The 13,201-nt window shown below is 40.1% G+C and overlaps 1 protein-coding gene across 2 annotated transcripts in view; it reads left to right on the top strand.

Moving 5' to 3' along the window:
* The first annotated feature begins 563 nt into the window (after positions 1-563).
* arhgap10 (Rho GTPase activating protein 10) overlaps positions 564-13,201 on the top strand; it is a 168,063-nt gene continuing 155,425 nt past the window's right edge. The window contains exon 1 of one of the 2 annotated variants that reach the window (XM_034187655.1): positions 564-1,114. In XM_034187655.1, coding sequence (XP_034043546.1) covers positions 961-1,114 — 154 coding nt within the window. In that variant the 5' untranslated portion in view covers positions 564-960. The remainder of the gene's footprint in view (positions 1,115-13,201) is intronic. The other variant, XM_034187656.1, reaches the window with a different exon arrangement.

Here is a 13,201-nt window from a genome sequence, read left to right as displayed (position 1 = left end):
ACCTCGTACATGCACCGTGATTACGATTCAGTCAGTAGAGCAATCCCATAATGCTTTGTGTTGTGACGTCTGCCGTTTGTGACATACGCAAATGAATTGTACCCGGAAGCCGCCCGTATAAACAATGTTTGCGTGTCATCAAATATGAATAAACTCGTTACACTGAGTTCTGTTATGTTAGCCTGCCGAGCGTACAGCATAGAAAGACATATTCTGCTAGAGGAGGTCAGAGAACTGGGGGTGACCAGGCTCTCTCTTGAGGGACTACTTTCCTTCTCTGTGCCGTCAGCTTGGAGATTTGTGTTTAAGTTCCTTAAGAACACAGGGCTTTTTGATAGGATTTAGTTAACGTTTTTTTTTTGTTGTTTTTTTTTTTTGTTTATTTATTTATTTTGTCACTCCGTCGTCGATGCTCCACATCTGTAGTTTCACAATAATACAGTTGGTGGCGGTAATGCAACATTCTGGATGCCAACCGTCAATAAATTGCAAGAAGAAGAAGAGGATCTGGCAACGCACACGCACGCACGCACACACACACACACTGTCAGCAGAGTTTTTCAGTCTGTCACTGACTTTTGTAGGTGGATCTCCTTTGCTGCTGAGCAGGGAAACTGGGTGCAGAAAATCATGGTTTTTTGACAACTTCGGCGCGGTAACTTTAAATGAACATTTCACCCAATATTTTTGCTGTGTTTTCGTCTTTTGGCCGCGCTCCTTGCTCGTCGTTCTTGACGTCATTTCATTGCTGTCAGAAGTTTCCATGCTAACGACTGTTAGCCCGCTGCTACTCGTCGGAGATGTTTCTTCTCCGCTACACTTGACATTAACAGCGATAAAAGTGGTGACTCGACTGCGTGGTGGGTGATTTTTTTTTTTTTTTTTTTTTTGACAGCTGCAGAGGATTTTAAGGAACATTTTGAACCAGGTGGTTGTTGTGCTGAAGAAACTTGGGAAGCCATGGGACTACACCCGCTAGAGTTTAGTGAATGTTATCTGGATAGCCCGAGTTTCAGGGAGAAGATAAAAGCTCACGAAGCAGAGCTTGACAAAACCAACAGATTTATCAAAGAGCTCTACAAGGATGGAAAGAACCTCATCAATGCAACAAAACGTGAGCTCATTTATACATGTTTTAGTGAGGGAAAGGTGCAGAGTAATGTGCACCAGGTTACACGTCAATATGGAGTCAACGTAAAATTATATGACAGATTGTGAAACAGATTTTTAAATGTGCACGTTTTTACGAGCAGTTAGTAGTTGGGTTTAAAAAAAAGATATTTGAGGAGTTTATGCACCGTGCACCAGAAAAGTATTCATAGCGCTTCACTCTTTCATTGTTTTATGCCTTATTTAAAATGGATGATATATCTTTTTCCCTCAAAATTCTACACACAATACGCCATGATGAACATGTGAAAGCTTTTTTTTTTTTTTTTTTGCAAATTTATTAAAAATAAAAAAACTAAGGAGTCACATGTACCCAAGTATTCACAGCCTTTGCCATGTTTCCTGTTCCACTGACCATCCTTGAGATGTTTCTACAGTTTAGAGTCCACCTGAGGAAAGTTCAGTTGATTGGATATGATTTGGAAAGACTCACACCTGTCTACATATTAGGCCCCAAAGTTGACAGTGAACAGAGCACAAACCAAGCATGAAGTCAAAGTAATTGTATATACACTTCAGAGACAGGATTGTCTTGAGGCACAAATCTGGGGAAGGGTACACAAACATTCCTGCTGCTTTGAAGGTCTTAACGAGCACAGTGGCCTCCATCAACTGTAAATGGAAGAAGTTTGGATCCATCAGGACTCTTCCTAGGGCTGGCTGCGAGCATTCCTCTGTGGACAGAGAAGAACCTTCAGTAAGGACAACCATCTTTGCAGCAATCCACCAATCAGGCTTGTATGTAGAGTGGCCAAATGGAAGTCACTCCTCAGTTAAAGGTACATGGTAGCTCACCAGGCTTTTGCCAAAAGGCACCTGAAGGACTCTGACCACGAGAAATAAAATTGATCTGATGAGACAAAGAATGAACTCTTTAGTGTGAATGCCAGGTGTCATATTTGGAGGAAACCAGTCACCATCCTCACAGTGGTGGCAGCATCATGCTGTGGGGATGTTTTTTCAGTGGCAGGAACTGGGAGACTAGTCAGAAATGAGGGTAAGATCAATGCAGCAATGTACAGACATCCTGTATGAAAACCTGCTCCAGAGCACTCTTGACCTCGCACTGGAGCGATGCGTCATCTTTTAGCAAGACAATGACCCCAAGCACACAGCCAAGATATCAAAGGAGTGGCTTTAGGACAACTCCGTGAGTGTCCTTCAGTTGTCCAGCCAGAGCCCAGACCTGAATCTGATTGAACATCTCTGAAGAGATCTGAAAATGGCTCTGCATCGACGCTCCCCATCCAACCTGATGGAGCTTGAGAGGTGCTGCAAAGAGGAATGGGCAAAACTGCCCAAAGATAGGTGCACCAAGCTTATGGCATCATATTTAAGAAGACTTGAGGCTGCAATTGCTGCCAAATGTGCATCAACAAAGTATTGAGCAAAGGGTGTGAATACTTATGTACGTGTTTCTTAGATTTTTGTTTTTAATAAATTTACAAAAAGCTTTTTTCAGATTATCATTATGGGGTATTGTGTGTAGAATTTTGAGGGGAAAAAAATTAATCCATTTTGGAATAAGGCTATAATATAACAAAATCTGGAAAAAGTGAAGTGCTGTGAATACTTCATGGAAGCACTGTAAAAAGACACTGCAGTGGTTTCTCACAGCTGAACTAGGTGGAGGTGCATCAAGGATCTACTTTGAGCCCTTTCCTGTTTGCAGTGGTGATTTACAGGTTAACCAGTTCAGACAGGAATCTTCACAGAATATAATGTGTGTAAATGTCATTGTGAGCTTTAGAGAGCAGGTTGAGACTAGCCTGGAGTAGGGCTGGGTGATATGACCAAAATCTCATATCTTGATATATATAATATTTTCTGTAAATTCAAAGAATTAATAGTTTATGTGATGACCACCTATCTCCTTTTACAGTTTAATTTATGGAAATGGTTACAGCAGCCCTAAATCTTGGGGTTATTCTAACGTCAGTCACTGTCATTGATGTTCTGTGACTCTGTTTGTTGCTGACTTCTAGTTAGTGTTGCAGTAATTATCCCCGCCTGCCATGTAGGAGACTGGGGTTCGGTTCTCCCATGAGAAGATGACTTTGTTTTTTCACTCCCTTCATGTCAGCCAACACTTCTTGTTTCAGTTATTCATTCAGTTCATGTACAACCCCTGGCAATAATTATGGAATCACCGGCCTCGGAGGATCTTCATTCAGTTGTTTAATTTTGTAGAAAAAAAGCAGATTACAGACATGACACAAAACTAAAGTCATTTCAAATGGCAACCTTCTGGCTTTAAGAAACACTATAAGAAATCAAGAAAAAAAATTGTGGCAGTCAGTAACGGTTACTTTTTTAGACCAAGCAGATGGTGGTGGCCAAGTGGTTAATGCACTTGGTTTCAGTGCAGAAGCTTCCGGGTTCAAATCCCACCCCTGCCACATTTCTCCATGTAATGTGGAGTTGCGTCAGGAAGGGCATCTGGCGTAAAACCTGTGCCAATTCAACATGCAGATCCACCTTGGATTTGCTGTGGCGACCCCGAGTGCAAACAAGGGAGCAGCCGAAGGGACTTACTTTTTATTATCTCATGGATGTCTGCCATCTGCAACATGATTAGTGGATCCTGGATAATTTATTAAAAATTGCATACAGCTTTGGGTGAACTTGCACATTGTTTAACTGCCTTCTGAACACTGGGCACAATGTGTGCTTGACACTCTGCTTCGCCCACCTAACAAGGAGCATGCCTGATGCTCAGTACATAGGCAAATATGAGAAGAAATGTACAGGAAGCAAACAGTAGATAGAATGTGTGGCTTGAGATGGTGCCAAGACTTTTCCTCAGTAGTGCAAATTAGTTTTTCGTAATTTGAAACCAGAATATGTCAAAACCTGTTTCAAACATTGTTCTGAAGATGTGCTGTGCTAAGTGGGGCCTCAATATGTCACCAACTGACTTGAAAGGGATATTTCAAACTGTTTCATTCGATTTGCTCCATGTAGTGTTAAAACAAAATAAAACTCAAATCCATTAACTATCAATTAAAGTGTTTTATGTGTGTGTGCGTGTGTGTGTGGTGTATTCATTTTCACTTTGGATAGCTTTTGTGATTTTTAAACAACTGTAATCCTTATCTTTGGAGAAAGTGTGTGTTAGGGCTGCACGATATATTCTTTGAGCATTGCCATCGCAATGTGCACATGTGCAATAATTACATCTCAGGACTCGCGCTGTGGTATAATTAAATTAAGCATGTATGTTTACATTGCCAATTGTTAAGGGTAAGGCAAGGGTCCACTTTAATTTTTCATGACTAACCAACAAAAGATGTCAAAGACATTGGATTTACTCAAAGGATCCTGGTATTTCAAGTGTGTGACATGTACTTTCTCTCTCGCTGCGCTGCACGGATCAAACAAGTTCTCAGCCCTCACAACTTATCTTGTTTTCTGTGGTTGAACGCTATTCTTCTCAAAACGCGATGCATCGCATCAAAAACGTGAAGCGTCTCATTGAAAATAATGGATTTTTGAACGATCTGTGACGTGTCTAATGCCCTGAACGTGTGCAGTGTGAAAGGCCATTTACACTGGTTATCCGCATGCTCCTGTCTTCATTTTTTTTTTTAAAGTGTTACAGCACCACATACAGGCCTGTCATATGCACTACAGTGTTTTCAGTGGATTTGTGTGGACGGTGATATTTCTGGAAACAAACACATCGCAGTGTATATTGCAGTCTCAATTTTTTCCAATATCGTCTTTTGTGTGTGTGTGAGCACACATGCGCAGGAGTTTTAATAATTTGAGCTAAAATTAGGATCTTAGGGGGAGTGTTATTTCTAGGTGTCACAGAGGTGTTAAACAAGCGATGACATAAATTCAGCTTCATTTAAGATGGTGTCCAAAGTATTCCTTGCTTTAATAACTGCCACTGTTAGGCCTCCACTCTGCCACTCCGGGAGGCTGGATGGCACAAACTGCAGCACCTATACCCCCCGGCCAAAGCTCGGCTGCATGGGACAGACCCTGCTGCGGCCTACACTCATTTTGTCTCAGTTCGGATGACGGACTGTTTCAAAGTTTAGTACACATAAACAATATCAAATGTATATGTGTTGTTTTAATTCTGATGTGTGCCATTATTTCATTCAACTAGAAATAATTGTGGATTAATTGCTGTATTTTGTCTGAGGTAATTGGGTGTGAAGATGAATTTCCCTTTTAGGGATCAATCAGGTTTTTTGAACTTGATATAAGTATGTATAATCTTATAAGTCTGTGTGTGTTCTATGTTTGTACTATGTTTATTTGATGGTTCTGTTAAAATGGACTAAGCATTGGGTCACTCCTGTGAATCTGATCTGTTTGAGGTTTCTTCCTGGAAAAAACCTTGAGGTGACTTTGTTGTAATTTGGCGCTATATAATATAAACTGAATTGTATATGTTTTTGTTGTTGGTGGTTTTTTGTTTTTTTTTTTAATGGAAAGGAGCTGTTGGATCTCTTATCTGACTCAAGTCAGATAAGAGAGTCTTGATCTGGACTTTTGCAGTAAGTTGTTTGAGACCTATAGTTGCAGCAAGGGAATGTCCTCGTGCACAGTTGTAGAATTGTACATGTGGACAATCCCCTGAATTGTTGAAATTATGGGTATTTTTACATGAAAGGGGAATAGAGTATGATGCCTTTTTGCTTTTCTGTCTTGCGTTCTAATAAGATGAGTCATCACTTGGGCATTGTTTGGCACTGATTATATCTTTGCTATTTAGGAAAATCGGTGTAGGCTGATACAGCTTCATTGCAAGGTCAGTGTGTCAGGAACTGTGCTACATTTTACAGCCAGTGTTTTTGCAGGACATGTTGAGTTACCAAGAAACCTACAGTAGTGCAGCAGTCAACTGTGGAATTCATTGATGGTGTCAAATTAGTGGATATTTGTAATTAGCAATGTTGTATAATATGATGCAAAGTGTCTCATTTCAGAAGGATATGTCTTGTACAGTTAAAGGTATAACCACAACAAAACAGTAAAAAGCTTCCCGAAAGTCCGTGCAATCAGCGCAACAACTTCCAGTGAAGTTTCTCACCACAAAGAAGGCTATCATCGGTCAGTTCTTTGTAAAAAAAAAAAAAAAAAAAAAAAAAAAAATTCTTGAAAAATATTATTTCCTGAATTTCTTATGTTCATAAAGTGATAGTTTTCCCATTGATTCTAGGTTTTTGCTGAAAGATGGGTCATGTGTTTGCTGTCTTAAAAAGCTGGTCATCCACTCACTTAAGGCAACCTGATTTTACTGTGAGCAACCTGGAAATGACTGAATGACTTAAAATGGCAATAAAATTGTTTAATTCCGACCCAAGTGGTTCAGGTGTTGTATAGGTTCAATCTTGGTTCAGTCTAAACTGTTTCATTCTCGCTGATGCATAGCAGCCCTGGCCTTCCTTTTTTTTATTTTTTTTATTTTACCACATATATAGAGCCCGACTGATATGGATTTTTTTGAGGCCGATGCCGATAACAGTATTTGGATGAAAAAAAAAAAATGCAGATAATCGATAAATTGGCTGATTTGCCGATAGCTGATAAATCAACCAGTATTATTATTTTTTTAAATAAATGTTCTTTTTTGGACCCTAAACAAAAAAGGTATGAGCTAAAAGCTGAAGCTTTGTCCTCATTGTTTAACTTTATAATAGAAGAATTTTCAAGTTCAAAAAATGCAATTGGAGCAGTTAGGGGGCTATTCAAACGGCCACCGAGTAAGGTATCACTCCTGAAAACAATCTTTGCCATATCACGTGAGGTAAATCTGCCCTATGACTGGATTTTGGAAAAACGTGACGGAGAACCAATTCCATTTGGACACTCACATTGCGCACGTCATCACACATCTTCTATGAGGCATACCAAGATGGCCAACAGTGGATCGAAAGTCCGCGGAGTTAACTTTTCAGCAAAAAAAAAGTAAGTTTCTATCTCATATCATTAAAAAGTTATTTACAATTTTGTAAAGCTTAGTCCCAGCCGTCGTATACGGCGGCGTCGGCCCCAGAGGGTTAATGGTGAACGGCAGTAATTCCCAGAACCCTTCCAGACAATCAGTGAATCTGAATGTTTCAACCTCTTAGCAGTAAACGAAAGTTTTTCATGCTGGAAATAAGGCCTACACAATGTGGGATTAATAAAATGTGTGACAGACGCAATGAAGCACATTTGACACATTACTACATAAACTGAGTTAATCAAACTGAGCTGAACTGAAACGGGAGAAATATGGGGTGAATGTAATCGCAAAGTTATTACAAACATCCTTATAAACTTACTTGTATGCTTTTGTCAGCCGATCAGTGCAGTGTGACGGCGAACTACGGGGGCCGGTGATGAACACATTTAAGCAGGGGTGTAAGCAGCTCTCAGTTGAATGGAGTCAGAGCTCCATCTACTGGACAATCTACGGACATTTTACATTGCCGATACAAACATTATTTCGGTAACTGTCCTGTTTATGAGAAATTATCGGCGTTCTATCGGCAAAATTTCAGCCGATAGTGAGTACTTTGAAAAGGGCTTATATGAGACGATATATCGGTTGGGTTCTATACATATCGTCTCATTGTTTTGAATCTATACAGCTATGAATGAACATTTATTCTATTGAATATCAGTTCCAATAAGTTTAATTGAATGTTGTTCAATCGGTTTCCATGCATTGCCGTGTAGTTTCAAGTTTTGCATAGTCTTCTTCGCTATGCATGAATTAATGAATTTATTTACCAGAGTGTGTGTGCCAATTACAGGGCCATCACACTACTCAGCCTCCCTGGTAAAGTTTACTCCAGGGTGGTGGAAAGGAGGGTTCAGCTGATAGTCGAACCTTTTGATTGGAGAGGAACAAGGCGGGTTCCGTCCTGGTCGTGGAACAACTGACCAGCTCTTCACTCTCACAAGGATCCTGGAGGGTGCCTGGGAGTATGCCCATCCAGTCTATCTCTTTTGTGGACTTGGAGAAGGCGTATGGTCAGGTACCCCAGGAGATACTGTGAGAGGTGCTGCGGGAGTATGGAGCGAGGGGGTCCCTTCTCAGGGCCATCCAATCTCTGTACTCACAAAGCGAGAACTGTGTTCAGGTTCTCGGCTGTAAGTTGGACTCGTTTCTGGTGGGGGTTGGCCTCCGCTAGGGCTGCGCCTTATCACCAATCCTGTTTGTGATATTCATGGACAGGATATCAAGGCATAGTTGGGGGGAGGAGGGTTTCCAGTTTGCAAAACTTTGCACTCTCAATTTTCCTAGATTTTGAGAAAACCAGAGCTACTGGTAATAATGGTTAGATAATTAACATTTGTTCGCTAGATATAATGTTGCTGCTGTAACATTGTTAATGATACAATCAGGGTTTGGAATAGTAGATGGTAATGTTAGTTAATGTTACCTTGAATTAGGGCTGTTTGATTATGGCAGAAATGATATTCTGTCATATTGAGATCACACATGATTACTCGTGCCTTTATTTAACTTATCAAGAGTTGCATTTTTAACAGTGGATTTCCTTGCACTTGCAATTCAGCTGAAGACTTTAACATATAAAAAAAAACACCCCTGAGATAAATAAATTAAAATTGTATATTAGGGATGTACAATTTGATGAAAAAGTCGTATTATGAGAAATACTGCAGTGTGTTAAATTTCTGGTGTTGTAATTCCGTTTCCTTACTTATCAAAGCTTACTGAGCAAAAACCTTGAAATGTATTTTAACATTTATTTAGCAACTCAAAATATAAAATAAGATGATGATGATGCAGCAAGTTTTACTTTGCATATTCTGGGCTTTTTTTGTTTTTTTGTTCTAAGATTTAGGGGTAGAGTGGTAATCCTGGGCCATTGTGTGGGATGTGGTTGTTTAATGATATGAAGTAAAATTAAAGCAGAGTCAAACAATTATGAGACTTAGATGTTTATGCATGAAAATGTAAAAAGCAGATAAAGCAACTTTGCACACTATAACCTACTTGTATATAACTATTTAAATTTTCATGTCTACTCTTTGAAAGTTAAAACCCAAAATAAAATCTCAGTCATAGTCGTTTAGTTTTTCACGTTCAACAAATGCTGTGCCATAAATTGCTTAATGAGGGTGCACGATTCACCACAAAAGTCTGCAGTTCACACAACAGAATCCCATTTATCTTCTATGTAACACTTGTACATCCATGAGAAAAGTAATCGGCTGGCATTTCTCTCGCACACACTACTTTGCAATTTTTTTATGTTAGAAGAAGTGTATAAGTATTTTCAGTCCATTAATAAACTATGTCTGGACCCGTCTAGTAATTAATATACAAATAATCAATGTTTGAGTTCCATGATACGAATATTTCATGAACTGAAAGATGGAGCGTACCATTCAACAAGGCGAAACTGAGTTGAATGGTACATTCCCTCTTTCACCGAATTAAATATTTGTTCCATTGGAAAAAAAAAAATCAGTTTTATATAACTGTTAAAGTTGATCGTCATTTGATATTTTATTAATTTATGTCAGTGTCAATTTTATTTACACTCAACAAAAATATAAATGCAACACTTTTGGTTTTGCTCCCATTTTGTATGAGATGAACTCAAAGATCTAAAACTTTTTCCACATACACAATATCACCATTTCCCTCAAATATTGTTCACAAACCAGTCTAAATCTGTGATAGTGAGCACTTCTCCTTTGCTGAGATAATCCATCCGACCTCACAGGTGTGCCATACCAAGATGCTGATTAGACACCATGATTAGCGCACAGGTATGCCTTAGACTGTCCACAATAAAAGGCCACTCTGAAAGGTGCAGTTTTGTTTTATTGGGGGGGATACCAGTCAGTATCTGGTGTGACCACCATTTGCCTCATGCAGTGCAACACATCTCCTTCACATAGAGCTGATCAGGTTGTCAATTGTGGCCTGTGGAATGTTGGTCCACTCCTCTTCCATGGCTGTGCGAAGTTACTGGCTATTGGCAGGAACTGGTACACGCTGTCGTATACGCCGGTCCAGAGCATCCCAAACATGCTCAATGGGTGACATGTCCGGTGAGTATGCCGGCCATGCAAGAACTGGGACATTTTCAGCTTCCAAGAATTGTGTACAGATCCTTGCACCATGGGGCCATGCATTATCCTGCTGCAACATGAGGTGATGTTCTTGGATGTATGGCACAACAATGGGCCTCAGGATCTCGTCACGGTATCTCTGTGCATTCAAAATGCCATCAATAAAATGCACCTGTGTTCTTCGTCCATAACAGACGCCTGCCCATACCATAACCCCACCGCTATCAGGGGCCACTCGATCCACAACACTGACATCAGAAAACCGCTCACCCACACAACGCCACACACGCTGTCTGCCATCTGCCCTGAACAGTGTGAACCGGGATTCATCCGTGAAGAGAGCACCTCTCCAACATGCCAAACGCCAGCGAATGTGAGCATTTACCCACTCAAGTCGGTTACGACGACGAACTGGAGTCAGGTCGAGACCCCGATGAGGACGACGAGCATGCAGATGAGCTTCCCTGAGACTGTTTCTGACAGTTTATGCAGAAATTCTTTGGTTATGCAAACCGATTGTTTCAGCAGCTGTCCGAGTGGCTGGTCTCAGACGATTTTGGAGGTGAACATGCTGGATGTGGAGGTCCTGGGCTGGTGTGGTTACACGTGGTCTGCGGTTGTGAGGCTGGTTGGATGTACTGCCAAATTCTCTGAAACGCCTTTGGAGATGGCTTATGGTAGAGAAATGAACATTCAATACACGAGCAACAGCTCTGGTTGACATTCCTGCTGTCAGCATACCAATTGCACGCTCCCTCAAATCTTGTGACATCTGTGGCATTGTGCTGTGTGATAAAACTGCACCTTTCAGAGTGGCCTTTTATTGTGGGCAGTCTAAGGCACACCTGTGCACTAATCACGGTGTCTAATCAGCATCTTGATATGGCACACCTGTGAGGTGGGATGGATTATCTCAGCAAAGGAGAAGTGCTCACTATCACAGATTTAGACTGGTTTGTGAACAATATTTGAGGGAAATGGTGATATTGTGTATGTGGAAAAAGTTTTAGATCTTTGAGTTCATCTCATACAAAATGGGAGCAAAACCAAAAGTGTTGCATTTATATTTTTGTTGAGTGTATGTAGCACATTTTCAACAACACCAGCTGCACAAAGTGCTTCACATGTTAAAAAACATTACAAACAACAGAAAAGGGACTTACATTTTGATGTGCTTCACCGGTCCTTTGACGTCAACAACCCAACACAAACATTAAATAGGAGTGCAAAATTGTTCTCAGTTAACTTGGAAAAATGGTTAGATACAGAGTGGGCTAATAAAATGTTACCACTTTTTGATGGTACACAAGTTTTTTGAAATGAGAACTTATTCAAAAATTTTATTTACAGACTTGTAACAGAAGAATCAAATTAACATTTGATACCAAAGGTTTCCCACTTTGTCTCTTGTTTTCCGCACAGTTCAATAATTGATGACATGTTCAATCCACGCTCTTCTTCTTTGGGTTACAAAAATGGTAACATTGTATTGGCCCACCCTATAGTTCAAAAAGAATTCTGATGATGTAGCCCATGATGCTGTGCACTGATGTTGTGTACGTCCAACAAAAAAAAGAAAAAAAAAAAAAAAAGACTTTGTGTACTTCCTCAGTCCTGCGAAAAATCACGTCAGAAATTTGTCCAGCTTTTCATCCTCTTCATGCCTCCAGACCACTTATAGCATAGTGGATTTGTTTTGTGTGTGTGTGTGTTACAAGAATTAGCACCATCAGTTAGCTGCTTCAAATGGTCCTACGTCAGCAAAACAAACTCCACCATGTTTAGCTAAACACCGTCCCCGGTAGTGTGAGTGCGCGGTGGTCAGATCGTGCAGTAGCACATTTCATATAGCACCAAAATTGCACGCTAAAAACAACTAATGTACAGTAAATGAAACACATTGACGAATAATCCATGTCACGTGACATACAAGCCACCAATCAAATGACAAGGATCCACTCAGCTGTTATATAATGTGAAATATTGAGAATTGGAGTCATTTTGCAAAACCTAATTTGGTGATGATGTCTCGGCAGTGAACCCTAAAGCAGGACACAGTATTCTCCCATTACTTGAACATTTGTAAACATAAGTCATTAGTATAAACAAAGCGCTACATAGTTGCAGTGCTTTAAATGTTGGTTTTCCTAATGACTTGCTTATGATTGTAAATCTGAGCAGGGGATCCAGGACACTAGAAATAGTTTCACTGAAAAATCTGTCATACTTGTCATACTGAAGAATGATGTGCACACTGCATGCTTGACTGTCTCCAACGATGACCCTTAATGGACACTGTTTTAAAAAAATGTCCTATTGATGTGGAAATTGGTGTTTTAGATATTCTTGAATAACCATAACCATGGTGGCTGTCCCTGCTTTTTGTTTCAGCAGAGCAGCTTGAACATTACACACCTGCTAGAGAAAACATTTGGGCAATGCACATTGCAGTTTTAGACGTTAGTGTTTACAAAAGGTGTTTCTTACCCAATGTTTATTTTAAGCCAAGGATATACCAGTGTCATTAATGCAAAGTGGCCAGTGTGCGTATTTTGCAGTTGCTGGCTTCTAATAAATTAACTGCATTTGACATGCCGCCCCCCCCCCCCCCCCCCACACACACACACACACACAAACGGCAGAGAGAGACACGCTGCACACAACATTGTTTTTCAGCTGGAACTATAAACATTACTAAAAGACAACAATGTGCATGTGAATGACCGTATTATTTAATGGCCAGTTGTAACCTGTTGGGGTGCAGTAAATATCAAAAGTTCTAAAATATTGTGTATTGTTTCACATGATCCCACAGCAACATTAAAATAATAAAGGATTATTAACCGATCGCGAGGTCTGTATGGGGAAATATCAGACTGACGTGTTGTCCATGTGAAAAAACATGGAGGTCTGATATCCCAATACAGACCGATTATTATATGGCTATTATATAAAAACACGCAAACTTCTA

This window comes from Thalassophryne amazonica, chromosome 15 (assembly GCF_902500255.1).
Source record: "Thalassophryne amazonica chromosome 15, fThaAma1.1, whole genome shotgun sequence".
Classification (NCBI taxonomy): Eukaryota; Metazoa; Chordata; class Actinopteri; order Batrachoidiformes; family Batrachoididae; genus Thalassophryne; species Thalassophryne amazonica.
Note: the sequence above shows the minus strand (reverse complement) of the source record. Positions and strands in the feature narration are given on the sequence as shown.